This window comes from Balaenoptera ricei, chromosome 2 (genome assembly GCF_028023285.1).
Source record: "Balaenoptera ricei isolate mBalRic1 chromosome 2, mBalRic1.hap2, whole genome shotgun sequence".
In the NCBI taxonomy this organism is placed as follows: domain Eukaryota; kingdom Metazoa; phylum Chordata; class Mammalia; order Artiodactyla; family Balaenopteridae; genus Balaenoptera; species Balaenoptera ricei.
This window is the reverse complement of record NC_082640.1, coordinates 165,438,057-165,457,922: the sequence shown is the minus strand read 5'-3', so window position 1 is coordinate 165,457,922 and position 19,866 is coordinate 165,438,057. Positions and strand designations below refer to the sequence as shown.

At 38.6% G+C, this 19,866-nt stretch overlaps 1 protein-coding gene across 1 annotated transcript; it reads left to right on the top strand.

Annotated features, from left to right (window-relative positions):
• Positions 1 to 10,190: 10,190 nt before the first annotated feature.
• DIO2 (iodothyronine deiodinase 2) lies at positions 10,191 to 19,479 on the top strand. The gene is made up of 2 exons (XM_059915803.1): positions 10,191 to 10,661; positions 18,904 to 19,479. The coding sequence occupies exons 1-2, from the start codon at positions 10,440 to 10,442 to the stop codon at positions 19,477 to 19,479; spliced, it is 798 nt and encodes a 265-aa protein (XP_059771786.1). The 5' UTR covers positions 10,191 to 10,439.
• The last annotated feature ends 387 nt before the right edge of the window (positions 19,480 to 19,866 follow it).

Here is a 19,866-nt window from a genome sequence, read left to right as displayed (position 1 = left end):
ATTTCCAAGTTACTTATATTTCTCCAGATAAATATAAACTAAGTCCTGTTTCACATCCTTTACTTTAGTATCAGTGATTATGGGAACATACATTATTAAAAGAAGGGAAATGAGCAAAAGAAATGCATAGTAGGGAAACTAGGTAAATAGAAAACAATGAAAAATGCAGATTGTTACAAACTTTGTAATCATTTCTGTTTGACAGTGTTTATCTCTTTAAATGTTTATCTTCTTACTCATTTTTATTTCTTTTTTATGTGTCTCATAAAGTTGGATATCACTCAATGTTTAGCTCTTTGGTGTCTGAGCATGGAAAGCAGATTGCCCTGGCATTTTTATGTACTGTAGGAAAAGAAACTCATTTTCATTTATTGAGATTTATTATTTGAATATGTTTTCCAATATAGCAAAGCACACCTACAAAATTTAATGTACATGCATATGCAAGTACACTATTCTGGAATAGCATCAGGTAAAATTTTATACTTCCTGTAGGAGAAAATACAGAGAATCAAATAGATGCACGTCCTTCTCCCCTCCTCCCCGCCACCTTCTTCTTAGTGATCAGTAATATGGTATTGTATGGTATAAAATAGAAAGGTATTATATTTTCCATAAAACCCTACAAAACATCTATTCATCACTTTTGGGGCTGTGGGTTGTTCTGGAGTTCTAAGTAGCTAAGAAGATGCCACATCTCTAATGGAAGAGATTATTCTGTTTAGGGAATGTTTGATGACTCAAGGAAGAATAACTTTAGGGAATTAGGCATATAGACCTATTATTATGGGTTTCACAAAGAAGTTAAATTTTATATTCATGTGATGTTTGTTTTTATATTAAATTTTTTATTTTCTTGTATCAATGAAGTTTCACTATTAGAAATTTCACATCAAGAAACACATTAGCTTGTCATTGATCACCTCCATGAATTCTCATCATAAGCTTTTGTTCTGTCAGAATTGTCAGATTCTTATGACCTAGTAGGCAATTTCATGTCATACCTTGCATTTGGGGGTGGATGCAAATGAGTAAACTGAGACCACCTTGTAACTTAAAACGCAATCTCACTCTGAGTCAGCATGTGTACTGCATACAATCAAAAATGAATGAAAAAAGGAAATGACTGTGGTTCAATAACTTATGAAAAATGTTATAGTTTTATTATCAATGTATGTATGCATTTTTTTTACAACACCCATCACTGTAGCACAAGGGTACTCAGATGAAAGATTGGATTTAAGCTCAGAAATAATGGGGGGGAATGTCTATTTTCCATTTCTTCCTTAGTGGCTTGACAGATGTGTCAGTGATTAAAAAGATAGAGACAAGAGAATATCAGTTAGCTAGCTAATTTATATGATGCTTTCTGTAGTCAAAGAAACATTGTAGATGTTTTGGGAGAATCAAAAATCTTGAGTGGAACATCCTTCAGAATTACATGGGAAGCAGGAAAGTGGGTGGAAATGAAACAAGATTGGTCATGAGTTCATATTTGTTGAAGCTGACTGATGGGTACATGAGGGTTCCTTATTCTTATCACTCTACATTTGCATGTGTTTGAATTTTCCCATAATAAACACTGTTTTCAAATCCCAGGATTTAACTGTTTCCCAGCAGGAGTTTATACTCTAAATATGGAAATAAGAATGTTCATTGTGCACCTATACCACAGGTTCTGCATTTCACAAATATATCCTACTTCCATAAAATCTTGATTTCTACATCATTCTTGAACTAGCTCATAAATTTTCCCAGCAAGTAAACATCCTCAGTGTTTCTAACCCTGCTTTCTGTACACTGTCAGGGTATTTGTCATGAGAAGTCAAAAGTAATAAAAATCACAAATAAAGAAGCAAGAAAGGTACTCTAAGCTATAGACCGAAAAGAAGAGAAAGACTGAAAATTTGGATTAAAGTCATTCTGAGTTACTGGACCCATTTTTCCCTGTAGCAGTTTAAAGCCTACATTGTTCAATAGTGACTAATTTGGAAGCTTAATGTGCTTTATTAGCTTCCCTGGTGAGGTACCTGGAGAACCTAAAAATGAGATGAATGCCTTGAAATCATGTAAGTGTGGTCATGGAGAACTGGAATTGTTCTGGTCACTGCTATCCCTGTCACTGAGGTGTTCTTTAACTAGACTTGAACAGCACTGCCAAGAAGTGCTTCCCAGCTTCCATGGTATATCCATAACATTAAGATGTTAAGATTGAACTTGTACATAGTAACTTCCTGTCAAATGAAAAATCAAAGGATATACCCAGGTCCCTGTTTCTTTTTGTTACTGATAGGATCTGTCAAAACAAAGTTCTAAGCAAACTTTTTTCATTATGTGTAGCTATAACAACTTTATTGTTTATCAAGAGAAGGTTATTGATTCCTAAACAACTTACGTTTCAGAGTCAAAGAATACAGTGTAAGTCCCTCTAGTGGAGATTAATGATAAAATATTACAAACATGGATGTATATGAAAACATTTTTTAAAGCTTGTTCCATTAACAAAGGCCACATCTCTAAATTAGATTTTGCAGAACTATATTTAGTGGGGCCTGTGTATATTCTTCATTAACTCTTCCTTGACTCTTATCCCACATAGAATTGGCTAATTCTTCCTTTATACCATACTGTATGCTGCAATTCTATTATAGCCCCTAGAATGTTGAGTTGCCGTCTTTGGTTTACATATCTGTCTCCCCCTACTGGACTCTGAATTTGATTGAGACCCAGGGATCCTTTTCAATGCCCAGTACAATGACTAGCTCTTTGTAGGTTTCAGTAAATGTTTGTTTTAAGAGGATGGCTAACTGAATAAATGTCATAGTGGCTAATCCTTTGAGTGAACTTGAGCTAATTTCACAAGGTAAGCAAATGTCTTTGACTTTTTCCATTCCCTTTCTCACATTTCCCATATCCTTTCGCTGGGGGCTGCATATAGAAAAACAAAGTATTTTGCCCACTGACTTCCAATTTCACATCCTTTCCTTGAACCTCTACATTCTTTATGTTTCTCTGTTTTTCCCAATATTTAACATCTGTTGTGATCAAGGAATCAAATGCTATTGATTATGCACTGCCCCCCCCCCAATATCTATTACATTTATTCTTCTAAATCCAGCCCCGTCTTCCATCTTTTTGCTTTGCCTCTTGTCTCCTCCCAACACGCAAAGCCTACTAGTTCCTTCTGGAAGAGTCATTTTGTCACACAAGAAAACAAATAGCTTTGGTAGCTCTTTTGAGACCACAGTTCTGGATAGTAGGGACATGTTTCTGTGTAGGATGAATAAAACAAAATAGTACCACACATATTGGCAGCCATTGACTTTTGTTAAGCCTTCAATTTGACAAGCACATTATCCACTAAAATGTCAGTGGTTTTCCTCCTTTGTTATTGAACGTTTATCTATCCAATTCTGGTCCAGGAAACTTAGGAGAACAATTGTTTTCTAGGATCAGAAGTATTTGGGTAGCTTTTCTTTCTATTCTCCCTAGAATCATGGAAGGTGCAGGAGCGTGACGTGGTGAATAATTTATAGTTAAGTTCATGCTTTTCTAGAGGGCTCTCGAGCAGGTTCAGTTCAGCTTTGAGTTTGGGCAAAGATTCAGGTTGATTATTATCATTCTTTAGGCAAACTTTGCCCATTTCTAACATCCCTAATTACAGGTAATCTTTCCTATTTTCCACCAAGTAACCAAAGTTTCCTTAAAGTCAGGTAGAGCAGGTTGGTAATTAATACTAAAATCAGATCTGACCTGCCAGGAACTTTTTTTATCCAAATAAGTTTTTATTAGAGGGAATCTATTGACATTGGCAGGTCTGAATAAACTTATCATCCAAGATTGCTTTTTATTTTGAGCATTTTTTTTAAAAGACTAAGTCTCTTAAAAGCCTGACTATGTTATGACTATCTCAGCCACCAACCTGAGATAAATGTGGGAAGACATCTTTAGCTCCATTTTATAGGTAGAGAAATCAGTTCAGAGGTTTGCTTTTGGTCATATGGGCCTGTATGGCCCCAAAAATAGATTGAGTCTGATGATTGTCAGAACAAGACATCTCTTGATAGGAGGTGAATGCCAATTTTCTGAGTAAGCTGGTGTTATTTAACATTTACCAGGAAGTGATAGAGATTATGCTCTGAGGAGTTTGAGGTCTTAGATTTGTGTATCATTTAGCTCATTACTAATACAACAATCATAAAGAGTATTGTTTCTATTTTGGGAAGGCAGATGTTGAGTCCTTAAAACATGATAGAAAATTCCCCTCAGAAAACAAAATAAGACTATTTAGGAATTTGTATACATCTATTTTTAAAATAATCATTTAGCTAAGTAGTTGTGTCTTGATAAAAGATACCAGGGTCCATCTAATAAATGAGGCTGAATTTTAAAAATAGATTTGAATTTCATGTCTTATATTTTCTCCTTAGAAGACATCTAAGGAGATGTCTTCTCATCTCATCTACTCTCCCTTAGAAAAGCATAAGGATTCACTTAATTGTACAAAAAAATTAGTCTTAAAAATTGAAATGGACATGGAGCAATAATTTATGATTATGGTATTCTGCCACTAGCCCAGTTGGACGGTTTTATGTATGTGTTATATATTAACTTATTCTTAACTATTATCTTAATAGCACCAGAGGCTTGAAAGGTTTTGAGAGATTATCTTATGGGCTTCCCTCTTTACCTTGAGAATAGGTCCACTGATAACATTTCCATAACCTCCCTTGGTAACATATCTCATTGTACAGTCATCCTCATTGAAGGTATCTTACCCCCATGTCAAACATGGATTTTTCATGCTACAGTTAATTCTATTAGCTTCACCATCTCCACTGAGCTTGGAATAGAATATTTCCTTTGTGCATTAGTATCTACTGATTCTTAAGAGAGGTGGTGTGGCATCCTTTGCTGTCAGTGGGAACAAGCTACATTATTACTTCTGGAATGGCATGAACTGGCATGTATGTTAATACATTTTGTCATGCTCTGTGTTCATGTACTCAGCATATGAGTGTGGTGATATATAAAGGATTTTTTTAAAAACTACTATAAAACCATTTATAAAGTATGACCTACTTTATTTTAAAACTTAATATCATCTGGTGGTTTCCTATGAGCTGTGGAATGAAGCAAAGTAGAGGAAAAGTTGTTCCAAAAATGATGACTGATTTTGATTATGTTCCCTTGTTTCTTTTGGTCTATTGCATTGGGTCAAGGATTTAGGGAGAATGAGGATGTTGAGTCAAATTTTTGGAAAAGAGAGGGTGAGTTCAATTTGTTCCTTCTGAGGGCTTTTTGTCCTGAGGGAATTCACCATGTATAACTTTACAGAGTGTTCTTCTCATCTATTCCACTACCCTCCATCCAACCCTGGTGTCTCTAGAGGTTAATAAACTAGTCTCAGAACTAACACTCAGAGAGCCTCATAGCACCTTAAGAGGTTTGACCAGGTGGGTTGGGGACTAGCCATCAGTTTAGATCTAGATCAGGTCAATAGCAAATGAAAGCTGTTGTCTCCTAACAGCTGTTCGCTGTGAAATGAGGTGCTGGCATCCATCCAGTTTCTGGACAGCTGTCTTCCTCACAAAAAGCATTGCCACAATTGACGTTAATTGGCTCTCTGGCTGGCAGCCTCTGCAGGCAATTCATCGAATCTTCTCCTTTTTTCTACATTCCCCTTTCTCCTCTCCACCCTCCTCATCTTCCTTCTCTCCATTTCTGCTTTCCCCTCCTCCTGTGTTTTCCCTTTTCTTTTCCTTCTCTGTTTTGCCAGTAGGTGGCCTGGAAGAAAAAAGAGCAGCAGCCGTTCCTGAGGGAAGAATGCATTAACACCTCGGACTGTGCTCTCTGCCAGGGCTTGCAAAGGGACCTAAGACACGGCTGGGCTGTTGGGATAGAATTCTCATACCTCCCAGAGCGTCCGCCTTCTCGACCCCAGCCCTAAGTTGCTTTGCTCAAGGTGTGTCAGAGTTTACTCTGGGGTTGTCTATTTTGTCCGTTGAGCTTCTCCTTTCATCACAGGACAGGGAACATGGCTGTGTTTGTAGAATGGATGGGCCCACAGGGAATTCTGAGTGATTCAGTAGTTGTGGTGTAAACCCTTCATATAACTCACTCTCAGCACAGCCAGGAGTCACTAGAGATGGAAGGTTGTACAGTTTGTGACTTCCTTCTCTGGTAAGAGGCGCACTATTTGCGGGGCGGGGGGTTATATGTATGGCAGTCATATTCCCAAACCCAGAATCAATGCACCTGTCCTGACCAGACATCATTGGATTTATAATATATTTATTAGACAAGTTTTTATTAAAGTAAAATTTAATCTCCATTTAAAAATTATATTTAGCAAATCACTTGAATTGGAAGAAATAAAATTTTATGAAACTAAGACCACTTGAAAGTCCACAGCACGAATTCCATAGTGTTCTTGAATGCCCTTTGCTGCCTTCAGATAACAATAAGGAAAGAGTAGTGGTAGCTTCCATCCTTGAAATCTCCAGGTGTGCTTTCAAGTTATCCAACTTCAATTTCTTAATCTCAATTTAAGAGTCAAAAAGTGGACCAAAGGAAGCCTTATCACTCATATGCTTATTTTTCCAAACGGAAAGACGCTATGGTAGGACATGCTGCTCTCAAACTATGAAAAGGGAAAACAATTAAACAATTTTACAGTGGTTCTGTTCTTATTTAAAAGCCTAAAGCATTTTTCTCTAGGCTACCTCTCTTTGGAATTTAAAACCTGTGTACAGCATTGTATGGGGAAATTCAACCAGCATACCACACATTGGTTTGCATTTAACTCATTACAGTGTTGATTGCTAAGAACACGTACATGACCAAGAAGATATCCAAGCCTTTCAAATGGAGCCAGGAGCTTGAACTGGGGCAATATTAAACAAATGTGAAATCCCAGATATCCTTTGGGCAAGGGTTTTCATTCTCAGAGTTACGACCAGGACCAATAAAATAGTCATATAGGAAAAGCATTGAGGTTTAGAGTTGGGGAAAATATCCCAGCACCAGCTCTGACTTTACAACCTTGATGATCTACTTTCTCTCATTTACATGATGGGACAAATCATACTCTATCACCTTATGGGTTGTTTTTGTTACTTAATTGGTATAAAATTACTTGAAGATCAAAGTGCTAAATATTATTAATAATTAGAACAAGCAGTTGTGAACCATGTATAAAAAGAGAAATAGCTTTGGAGAAGTGTAATTTCTAGATTGGACAGACTGTCTAACAAGTAAAAGAAAGGCTCTTGGTTTTGTGATTTATTTATTCATTCATTTAGAGAAAATGATAGAAGAAATCTGAGAAGTGTCACAATCAGATTGGCTATCTGCCAATCTGTTCTTCTATTTTTTTAAAAAAACCTCTCAAACACTTCTGACTTTGTAAAAAGAAAAAAATTTTGATTTATAACCATTTGTAGTCTGCACGTGCCTTGAACTTTGCATTTAAAAAGAGGGCATTTTTTCTGATTCTCTACCAATCCTCCTCTTGTCTTGCCATTTCCAAACATACGCCTCTCATTGAAAGCAAATGACAAGTGAGGGAGAATTGGTTTATAGCTGCCAAGAAATCTCTACCTTAAAGGAGCACTGGTTTAATTCAAACAGGGCAAAATGAATGTCTGAGAAGGGGTGAGATTTTAAGGCTTGGGCGGTGAGTGGAAGTGTCATTTCCTGAGTCCACACCTTCTTCTGTCGTTGTTGGCTGGCACTCTGTCTGGCACCGTAGCTTTCCCATCTATACCAGTTAAAATACCATGTTGTCACCTCCCTTTTTTGTCCCTTTTTTTTTTCCACAAGGAGAAGATTGAGAGAATGAATGGAGTAAATATATATTATGTATACAAATAATATCCTTTGCTAACAATGTATGCTAGTCATAGGAAAAATATTTTTCTATGTGGTTTATGTTCATTTTTCTAGGCTTTGAAGTCTTCTCTAAAAATTTAGTCCATGGGATGCAAATCCAAAACTTGTCATGGGCTAAACTGATGATAAAAATGAAGAAATCAGGTTTTTAGGACAATAGGGAATGGTGAGGGTTGTGTCAATGGGGAGGGCCACACCCAAGTCCACCAGGATGCACACAATTCTGGGGTACCCCAGTCATGGTCACAACATGTGGTATGTGAGTGGTGCCCCTAGTGTGGAGCAGTGCATGCCTGGCCCGTTTACCCATTCAGGACGCCTTCCTTGCACTTACTACATGCCAGGCATGGTTCTAACTGCTGAGAGATAGCAACGAACAAAGCAGACAGGAAACTCTGGTCTCTCGAACCGAAAGGCGCTCTCATTCAATTATTTTATTAAAGGCAAAAAGCACTGTGCCAAGCAAATAAAATGCATATGCATGCAGAATTTGGCCCATGGGCCCACCAATTAATGACCCCTACTCTAGGCTTTTAAATTAGTTCTCTGATCTTGCAGGTTTTAACCACAGGGACAAAACACAGAAATGTACTGACCATATATTTGCACCCACTGCTTAACTCATGCTTAATGAGAGCTCCGTGAACATGAAGAAGTCAGCTAACTAATTTTCAATTTACATTCTATATCTCCACCCCAGTGTCTGTACTTGCCACTCCTTCTTCCAAGAAAACATAATTCCTAGAGGTGATCTGTTAGGCAAGTGAGGAAGGAAAACTAATCGAGATGGGGGTCATGGCATTCTGCCAAAGCATTGTCTGCCTAAGTACCTGTCAGTTTTGGAGACTAATGGGAAAGGCAAGCCACTGAGCAATGGTCAGTGTGACTCTTGAGCCAATTCAAAGTCTGCTCTTAACCACCTACAAATTTAATTAAATTTTTTTTTTCAAGCAAAAAGAAGGTTGCTTAAAGTGTCGGGTCTCTTAGGGGCTAGGTTAACAGAAGCAGGGCAATTGCAGAAATTAAAGAGTTCTCTTATAAAGAATTTATTTCTTATCTTTATGCTTAATGCCACTTGATAAAAATTTTATTTAATCTGCATATAGGCAAAATGGAACTAAAAGAAGGTCTGGTCACCTAGCTACTTTCATGTCTAGAAGATTTTCTTTTTTTTCTTTTTTTTGCATTGGAAGCTTCAGTAAAACTAAAAAGAAAACTTGTACTAATTTTCAACAAGAAGCTTTAGAAAAGTGCTGTGGTGGTACTCAAAGAGTTTAAAAGTTTTCCATCTCACAATTCACTTTGGATTTTCTTAAATAAGATTATGACTCAAAAATATTTAAAGAACTTAGGTCACAAATCTGACAGGAGACAGTCATAGTATATAGGCGTAAAGATGGAAGGTAAGCATTCACATCTTCCAAGAAATAGAGCAGAGACCATCTATGATTAATCTTCCTGTTTTCTACTTGCCTTGCAGGATCCTTTCTTTCCCAAACCCCTTATAAATAAACAATAACAATAATAATAATCAGAGGAGAGAGAGTTTCCCTATCAATCTACACATTGAATTAAGTAACTTTCCCCAAAGTTTGGGAGCATTTCCTGAAAACCCTCAAAGGTATTAATTTTTTTCCCTCTCTCTCTTTAAATCACAAAGCAAAATTCCACTGTCCCTCTGCCCCCCACCCCACCTCCTAAAAAAAAAAAAAAAAAAGTTGCCGAGTTTTGCTTTTCTATTCACTGCAGTCCTGGCCAAAGTAAAGCCCTCTTTCTCAATGACGTCAAGATCTTTACCAAGATTAGGCTTTCATTTCTCTATTGCAGCAATTAGCCAGGGAATGTATAAAAGGCTTCAGGGAGACTCACTAGGCTGCAGAGAGAGGCACTTTGCACCACAGACAGATAGCACGAAGGAAAAGCCAGAGGGAGTGAGGAAAAAGAGAGAAGTCAGTCGCTCCTGAGGAAGGGAGAGAGTGAGACAGGCTGGGAGAAGGAGAACAGAAAGTGTGTGTAAACGGAGTAAAGAAGGGAAAAAACTACCCTTAAAGCACATTTTAAAAACTCTGGCAATTCTAGAAAGAAACAGGCTACGTTTCTGAACATAGAGACAATGAAAAGCTAAAGAAAATTTTGCAATCTCTGCCACAGTCTCATAGGTGCTTGGAAATGAAAGTAGAACTGCCTGTCTTTAACCGACTCTGAGAGGGGTAACTGGATTAGGGACGGGTACGCCAGTTTGTTTTTTTTTTTTAAACATCTTAAATCCTGAAAAAAAAAAAAAAAAAGCAGCAGCTCCGAATTGAATGAATTGATGGGCACACTCCAACTGCTGGGCTGGAGAGACTGGACTTGGTCTTGCCATTTCTGCTTCTTTGAAAAAGGAGACAACTTGGGCTTCCTTTTAATTTAGTTTTTCTCCTTCTCCCCCCACCCCCCACCTCCCCCCTCCCCTCCCCCACCCCCTCAATCACCACCCCCCTTTTAAATAAGAGGGTGAAGGGGAACCAGAGCGCACAAGGCAACTGACCCAGGAGGCAGAGAAGATGGGCATCCTCAGCGTAGACTTGCTGATCACACTGCAGATTCTGCCAGTTTTTTTCTCCAACTGCCTCTTCCTGGCGCTCTATGACTCGGTCGTTCTCCTCAAGCACGTGGTGCTGTTGCTGAGCCGCTCCAAGTCCACTCGCGGGGAGTGGAGGCGCATGCTGACCTCAGAGGGAATGCGCTGCATCTGGAAGAGCTTCCTTCTCGATGCCTACAAACAGGTGAGCTACACCGAGAGGGGCTTCTCCGCAGGGCAGCCGGGGCAGGGGCTGGAATGGGGGGGACTGGGGGCCAGCAGGAGCACTGGGGTGAGAACGGTGGAGCCCCATTTGGGGGCCTAGCGGTTATGCGCTCCTGTGTCTACTCTCTACACCTGTCACACACAGTAGGTTTGGGGATGACAGGTATTAAGTCATAATGACTCTGCGTGACCTGAGAAGGAGTCTTTCTAATAAGGGTCATTAATGGCTTGCTGTGACTTTGGAGTGGAAGGTATTGGTGCCTGTAGAATAACTTTGAGAAAAGTCAGAAAGTGTTGGGGGAGGGCAGACCGCTGCATTTATTCTGCTCTTGTCATGAACTGGCATTTTTTGCTTGATGAAAGGCTATGTGAGGTGCATTAGGAAAGACAGTTCAATGGGTAGGCATTAAAAAGCAAGAAAAAAAGAAAACACCACTCAGAACTCTCAGGGAGCTGGCAAGATTTAACAAAATAATAACAGCAGGTATCATTTAGCATAGTGGCTGCTTCGTTTCTGGTAGAAGTAAGAGTTAATGAGAGCAAGCCTGTGTGCACCATCATCCTCTACCTTGATTTGGATTAGAACCTTTTGAAGCAGTTATTAGGCACTGAGTCTGGAGTTACTAGATATCTGTTTGAAAAAGAAAGATCTGAGAACTAGCTGTCGAAAATCCGGACTTTGTTAGAGAAACCACATTTGCTTTGTTTCTCAAAAGTTACGTAAGTTGTCTTAGAAAGAGCAGATAAATCTATGGTTCATGGCAATCTCAAAGCTCTTATAACTCGTGCCTGGAACACTGGAGCAGTCGCGTCACTTACCTGCAGAAGCTGCGTCCCAGGGGCCGCCCTTTCAAAACCAGAGTGATCTCTGTTACTAAGTGAAGCATGCTGTTTGGAGATGGTGGAGCATCCTCAGCTCAGATCTTCTTAAGGGGCAAAGAGGAAAGGGCACTGGTCCTTTGTCAGTTTGCTCTCTCTCCCTACGCCCGTGTGACTCCTGAATGTCCCTGGGCTTAGGAAGAATTGACTCATCTGGCAAAAGCTAGTATCAAAGCAGACATTCTTGGTTTTCCCTAACAGTATTGAGAGACCTTGCCCGAGATGCCAGGACGGGAGTTTGAGAGGAATATGGGAGCTAGTGAAGTGGTGTACTCTAGGCAGGCAGTACCTCAGAAACAGAGCCGGAAAACTCAGAATAAGAGGGGGAAGGAGAATGAGTCCTCCATAAATAAACACTAGAAAAATAAGTCTAGAGAATGAACTTATGCTTACCAGGGGGGTAGGGTGGGGCAGGAAGTGTTAGATTGGGAGTTTGGGATTGACATGTATACACTGCTATATTTAAAACAGATAACCCACAAGGACCTACTGGACAGCACAGGGAACTCTGCGCAACACTCTGTAATAACCTAAATGGGAAAATAATTTGAAAAAGAATAGATACACGTATTTGTATAACTGAATCATTTTGCTGTACACCTGAAACTAGCACAACATTGTTAATCAACTATACTCCAATATAAAATAAAAATTAAAAAAAAGAAATCTATGCACCAGGAATGGAAAGGAAGTAATTTCTAGTAGCAAGGAATCCAGAGTAAGATCCTTCCATTGAAAATCAAATAAGTGTTCAAGAAGAAAATACTCATGGTGGATTAGGGAAGTTTTCCTACAGTACATGTCTTTGTTATTGAGAGCAACCTGCAGAAGGTTTGCATTTGTTGTCCTAAAGACAGGAAAATAGTAAGAGCTCTTCTTAGTAAGTGAAAATTTCTTTATAATAGTATGAAACGATGCTCAAAGTTCTAACAGTAAAAACTCACTTTATATTATGTACATGGGGTGAATGGGAGATGTGGGAAGGAAATATTGAGATGATCATTTCATTTCCACAAATGTATACGCTGAATGTGAAATGTTCACATTTTGTTCTGGGGGTAGAGAATTTGGAGGAGGGTGGGGTGTGCACACACAAGTATGTCAGGCATGTTATGAATTAGGAAGTTCCCTCATCTATACCTGTATTTCATAGGTGTTAGGAGATAACACGGCAATGTCAGTTATTTGGTCTCAGCATATTAAACTCTTACTTTTTTCAAAGACAATTGACTTCTGCCTATAAAAGAAAAGTCACTGCTTTGGAGAATTTTACCTGTATGCATGTATATTCTCACATAAAATATGGGGGTTGTGATGTTACCCACAAATATTAAGTGAGGTCGTTTCTCCTATTAAGCAGCTTATTGAAATAAAAAGGGAAAAGGAAACAAATGCCTCTAATAAACTTGATCATTTGTTTATTTTTTCACCAATGTATAGTGTTTCATTGTGTCGCAATATTTCGTTATCCCTACTCTAAGAGGCTGAGAAGGATGAGTGATTTGTTTTCCTTTTTGCACATGGTTTGTGCATTCTTCTCCTGTATTGTTTCTGTCTACTGATTTGATTAGTGACCAAGTTCATGACTGACATTATTATGTTTGCTTTTATGACTTATATAATAGCTGCCAGGAGAAGAAGCAACACAAGAACCCATATATCCAGAGATAAGGCTGGGCTGGGTGTGTGATGGATGGAAGCATGGTGAACACAGCTTGCACTGAGTTTAGATCTCCTTCTGTCTCCAAGTGTAGCAAGGGTGGTGGCGGCTGTGGTGGCCCTTGAGGATCACTCAGAATCTCTGAAACAGATTGAATCACTTCCCCAAATGCCACTGTCACCTGTGCCACTGCCTTTGGGTGTAGCCCTGTCTAGAGACACACTGGAGGAGTCTCTGTTTGAGACGGCATCGCAGTGTTGCACAATCCTGACTTGCGTTATTTCGAGGCTGCCACCCCCAGAAGCGGAGTCTTCCAGGGTGAGGAGCGGGCACACGCCATACGATGAGGCCTGGCATTTCTAATTCTTCCGGTTGTTGAATGGCAGATACTTGGGAAGCTATTTAGAGAAAGTGCAGTAAGAGTGCTGTGCCTGTGTTTGGCTCCTACAAGAGGCAACAAAGAAATGAAAACAAATTAGAACAAAATAAAACAAAAAACCCTTCTTCATTAAAATGTTGAATGGGATTTAAAATTAACTTTATAGGGAAGCCTTTAAAGACAATTTGGGTTTGGTTAGAGGGAGGTCCATGCATGATTTGGATGAAAAAGAAAATCTACTGAGCTTTGTGAGAGATTGAGGTGTATAACAGATGTTTATTATTTAAGTTTTCCCTAGTCAGTGTCATTGCATCTAACACTGCATCCTTGTGCTGGTACTCAAAGACTCAAAAATACAACCAGTAAACAAACTACTCTGTCTGGGAGCCTGGCTCCCACCTAAATGAAGTGTAAAAGTAAACACACAGTATAGATGCTGACAAGCAGTTTAGCTTCTACATGGTCAATATTGCTGTGGCACAGAAAAGATATTCATTTGAACATATAATTTTGGTTTTGAAAGGGTCTCTTTAGCATTCTCCTCCTCCTCTTCATTCACCTCAGCCTTTTGACACTCGTTTCTACAATGGAAAATGGCTCTTTTAAGAAAGAAACATTCCCAAAAGGACACAAAGAAGGCTACAGCCAGAGCTTGTCCATCACTTGGATAAAACACTGGGAAATGATAGCGCTTAGAGCTATATTTTTCAAGTTACAAATCAACAAGAGAATGGCTAACAGGGAATTGAACTCAGAGGAAAGAGTAGGTAGCTTATCCTTTAACACTGATTTGTTTGGCCAATTTGAATATAAATGGTTAAAATGCTGCTTAATAATTGTTTGGCCACATTTGTAAGGACATTGATGTAGGCTGGTCATTGTGTCAAAGAATTTGAAATTTCCTGACAGTTAATAAAGCCATTCCAGGGCTTTGGACAGCAAAAAGGATGTGTAAAAATAATTCTGCCACATACCTACCCCCATTTTTATCATCTGCTTTGCTTTCTATCATGAGATTAGGTGATATTTTGTCCAGAAGCCTTTCTCAGGCTGTGGAAAAGAAAAAAAACAAGGTTAGTAGTATATGCTCTATTTCCAGCTTCTACTTGATGAATGGTTCTTTCTTTTTTTCGCCCTTGCCCTGCATTTCACAGTCCACATGCTAAAGCAGCATTATCCTTTTCCCCACGCACTGAAAACTGTCAGCAAAAGGAAGCCCATCATCAAGGGAATCGAATATATGCCATATATTTACATTCTTGTTCATATTTATAAATATGGCTATCACAACATTTGAGCTTGGCCCAGAGATGTCTTCTGTTGTAAAAATACAGACCCTTTATTCTCCTCCCTTGTTGGTGTTGTGTTGACGTTGATTATAAAAACGTAAGAAAGGACAACTGTAATAGTGCAGATGAGAGAGAGAAGAGTCAGTGATGACGATATTACATTTTACGTATGTCCTTTCTGATCCTTGCAAAATAAAGAGACCCTTTGGGAACATCGGAACTTCAAGACCAATTAGTGGAAATGACGCTTGTGTTTGGGCATTAAATACTGGGCAGGGTTCTCTTTAGAGCGGCTAATGCTGGCAGGGAAAGAGGTACCGACCTAATTACTCTTCCGCAAGAGTAAAAAATGCCTTTTGAATGCCTCTTTGGCAAATATGTCTCATTAAGGACAAAAACCAAACACAAACCCTCTAAGAAGGAGAAATTAAGATGATAGGTAACTTGTGGCCAGGAGACTTTCTGTGCCACTGTGGGAAATTAAAACAAAGTTTGGGAGTACCAGGGGATAACCTGTTTTTGTCGAGCTTCTTTCCTGCAGCCTAAATGTTGTTATGGGGCCAACTTTATTTTCTTCATCATTCTGGCTTCTTGTCAAGGAATGATTTGCTCCTGAGGAAAGCAAAGATCTTCCATCATTGAAGACAATGGTGATTCTCCCATTCCATCTCAGCAGGGTGAAAAGCCAAGCAAACCAAGAAACTCTCCATTTGTAACTTTGGTCACAATACGTATTTAATTTTCATGGTGACCAAATAGGAAGACGAGAAATGAACAATAATGTCCTTCTAAAAGATTTTTTTTTTCAGTTTAAGACAGGCTTTCATTTTTTTAATTGTTAAAGTTTTTTTTCTTTATTGTTGCTAAATTGTCCTCTATCAGCAGTTTTTAGCAAAGATGGACAAATTTTATGATTAGTCTATGACACTTATAAAAGCAGACTACTGGTCTACTCACATCTGGACTTCCAAAAAATGAGTGTGTGTTTTTCCCTTGTAGTTTTATTAATAGCACTGTTCTTACCTGTGCACTTTCTCTTACCTAGTCACGCTCATTAAAAGGATAATTCTGTTTATGACATTCTAATCTGCAGTCAGGTCCTACGGCTGCTCAACAAAATGAAGATGATTGGTTACTTTCATTTTACGCACTGACCAGCTGAGATAATCAAGAACAGATCAATAGCATTAGGTGTTGATCGTGGCGGTACTCTGCAGTGGGATCCAGGATTCACTCTTCTAAATAATCTGCCTCAGTTAGCTCATCCATCACCCAAATGTGATTGTGTTCAGTGTAGGTTAAGGTTATTATTAAGCATAAAATTCTTCACTGACCTCTACCTAGAATTATAACAACAATTAATAATAACAATAATTTATGTAATAAAAAATTTTAAAGTGTATATATAAATTTTCCCCCAGCTTAACAAAATACCAACACCTCCCGCCACCCCCCCCCCACCAAATACCAAAGAGCATTATGTATTTGGTAACTTTCCTCACTTTTGATTTTAAAGTTAAGATGTTGTACTTGTTCTAAGTTTTCTAAGTTGAACTAGTCTGTTTGTATTTTGAAAAGAATTATGTGGCTGAATGATACATTGTCACTAAGAAGAAGGAGAAGGTGCTTTACCTTTCCAAGAAAATTAATTACAGGTAACAAGAGTGTCACCTGTGACTGAAGTCAGATTAGATTACTCAGTTGAATAATCAGGAATAATGCAAGGATCAACAGTTCAGCTTGGGTGAGAGTCAGGGGTGACAGAGTCCCATTTAACAAGGCCGCATAGTTGCTCAGAGTTCTTAAAAATGACTCAAAAATGCAGGTGGATGTTTTTACCTACCAAGAACCTCCAAGTCTGTAGTCCAGAGATGATTTTTCTCCTGTGTTTGGGTTGCTCACTTAATGAGAAGTTGCTACCGCAGCTAATGGATTCAGACTGATCTGAATGCATTCAGATCTTTATATGACAGTGTGTTGCAAAACACAGCACAACGATATTGTTAAAGGCAGCCGTCCTAGAATCATTATTGCTATTTTACGTGGGAAGGATCTAGCGAGAAGGTGATGGTAACACTACCTATTACCTAAATCTACAAAGAAGTACGAAAAGAACCCATAGATTAAAAAGTTTATAATACCTTTAAAATGTATATATCTTTAAATTTTAAGTATATTTTAAAACCTCAGAGACAAGTGTAGCTCATATAAAACAGTCCAGCTAAAAGTAGCTTATTCGGTTTCTTCACCTAGTGTCACTTGCAAATTAACCAAGAAAATACAAATAAAATAACTTTCTTCCTGATAGTGACTGAAAACAAATGTACTTATTTAAATCACACCAACAGCTTCCTTTTCTAAGAAAGAAGTTTGTTATTCTAAGATTTCTTGTAGAAAACTAACAGTACTTGTTTCAAACCTGCCCTGCTAGGATTTTTCACAAGGGAGAGAAAGGGCTTCTTTACTTCTTCCTCTGCAGTTAAAATGAGTTATGCATTAACATCAGATAGAAGCTTCTGAATAAAAGCCCTTGAGTGCTTTTTTTTTTTTATCAGTTTGGATTGTTGAGTTTTTAACAATTCACTTCTAAGTGACTTCAATTAACAGCAATGTTATATGTGGTGGTATTTATATGAGGGGAAAAAGTCAATCCAGTTGCAAGTGTTTTATAATATTAAGAATAGTGTATAAAAATCAACTATTCTGTTGTAAGTTGTCCCCAATGTTACTGGCTTTGATTAAACCGTTCTAGGGGAAAATCCAATTGTATTAATTCAAACTGAAGTAATTGGCTCTTTTATGTTTCCTGCTTTTTATTATCAGTTTACAGATTCAAAGATCAGCAAACTTTCTTTCAGTCTGTGTTCAACAATTTAAACTACGTGCAAAGAGGGTACCTGGAACAATTTTCCTCTATGCTTTTTCTGCCTGAGTATTTTATAATTCAGAGGAACTTGATAATAAAATGTGTGGTAGAAAAGTAAATGGTTTGTGACTTCTTAAATTTAAAAAGTGAAACAAACAAAAACAACATGTAATATGAGAAATTAAAAGTAGAATTCTGCAAAAAGTAAAATTTTATGTTTTTGTTCATTCATTTGTTTGTTTAATGGAAATGGCGAGGTTCTAGTCAAAAGAACCCCAAAGTATGCAGTAGCCATAGAAGTCTTTGGGAAGGATGTCATACTGAGGAGAACTCAAATCACTTCTAAGAATATATATTTTTTAAAACATAGAATTGGTCAGGAAAATAGTATTCTGTTTCACATTTTTGGGAGGCATCTATAATGGCAAACTACACACCCACAATGATTTATAGTGTACAAAGCTCTTTTCCTATGTCATCCTCCTATAACTGTATGAGGAAGATAGGCATTATTATCACCATTTTACAGATGGGAAAGCTGAAGTACTGAAGAGATTAAGTGGGGGTAGCTCTTCTTATAAATGGTGGACCCCCGGTTTTCTAGTTCTGGGCAGGAATAGAGCCCACTGGTACCCTTGTCCATTGGTTGAGATTAAATGACTTAGCATCAGGCAAGAAAATAAAGGTCTTTTCTGAGTACTTTAGAATTCAGAAGTGGGAATACAGAAAGAGGTACTATGTCCCACAATTCTGATAATTTATTTTAAAGTGGACCATTCACTTTTTACTTTTAAAATGAAGGCAATTAATCATTTGTTGTATATTGTGTGCTAAGCACTGACACAAAATAAGGACAGTAAAGAATACCCGTCTCAACTTAATTATGAGGAGAGTTAACTGCAGCGCCTTCAATCATGAAAATAATTACCTTTAGTGACTATGCAGAATGAAAAAGACTTTTATTCTCTTTAGGTCCATTCATTATATTACCTGCCACAATGGCTCTTTACTCAAATCAATATATGTTTACCATATCCTCTGAAGGAAATACCACATTTTATTAGAGCCAGTTGCTTCTATACGGAGTGAATTAAAGTGACAATGTGTTCAATGTGGTATTCTCTCCCTCTTTCTTTTTTTCGCCACCAGGTGAAACTGGGTGAAGATGCTCCCAACTCCAGTGTGGTGCCTGTCTCCAGCCCTGAAGGAGATGACAGCGGTGGACATGGTGCCCATGAGAAAGCAGTTGATGGAGCTGAGTGCCACCTTCTTGACTTTGCCAGCCCTGAGCGCCCACTGGTGGTCAACTTCGGCTCAGCCACTTGACCTCCTTTTACTAACCAGCTGCCAGCCTTCAGCAAACTGGTGGAAGAGTTCTCATCAGTGGCTGACTTCCTGTTGGTCTACATTGATGAGGCTCATCCTTCAGATGGTTGGGCGGTGCCTGGGGATTCTTCTTTGTCTTTTGAGGTGAAGAAGCACCGGAACCAGGAAGACCGATGTGCGGCAGCCCACCAGCTAATGGAGCGTTTCTCCTTGCCGCCCCAGTGCCAAGTTGTGGCTGACTGCATGGACAATAATGCCAATGTCGCTTATGGGGTAGCCTTCGAACGTGTGTGTATTGTGCAGAGACAGAAAATTGCTTATCTGGGAGGAAAGGGCCCCTTCTACTACAACCTTCAAGAAGTCCGGCGTTGGCTGGAGAAGAATTTCAGCAAGAGATGAAAGCTAGATTAGCTGGTTAAAGGTATGATTGTAATAGAGATTTTTTTTTTTTAAATTATGTAAAGACAAGGAGACTAAGAACTGAATCCACTATTTCAACTGAGTCCCATTGTCTCACTGAAAGACAGGAATTTACGTGTCAGAAGAACATAAACCTCTAACATCGTGATACTACTTTCACCACTTAAATGGCTTTTGGCTAAATAGTAGCCCCGTTACTTCTCTTCCTGGTGAAAAGCCCTGAATGAAAAGATCCCAAGATGGAGAGGAAGAAACATTGTTTCAGCATGTGTTCCTTTCTGCCCTGAAAAAGAAGTGATACCTCTGATGCATGCCTTGGGACCTGAAGGAAAGACTTACCTGAATAACTCTACCACCCTTGTTAGT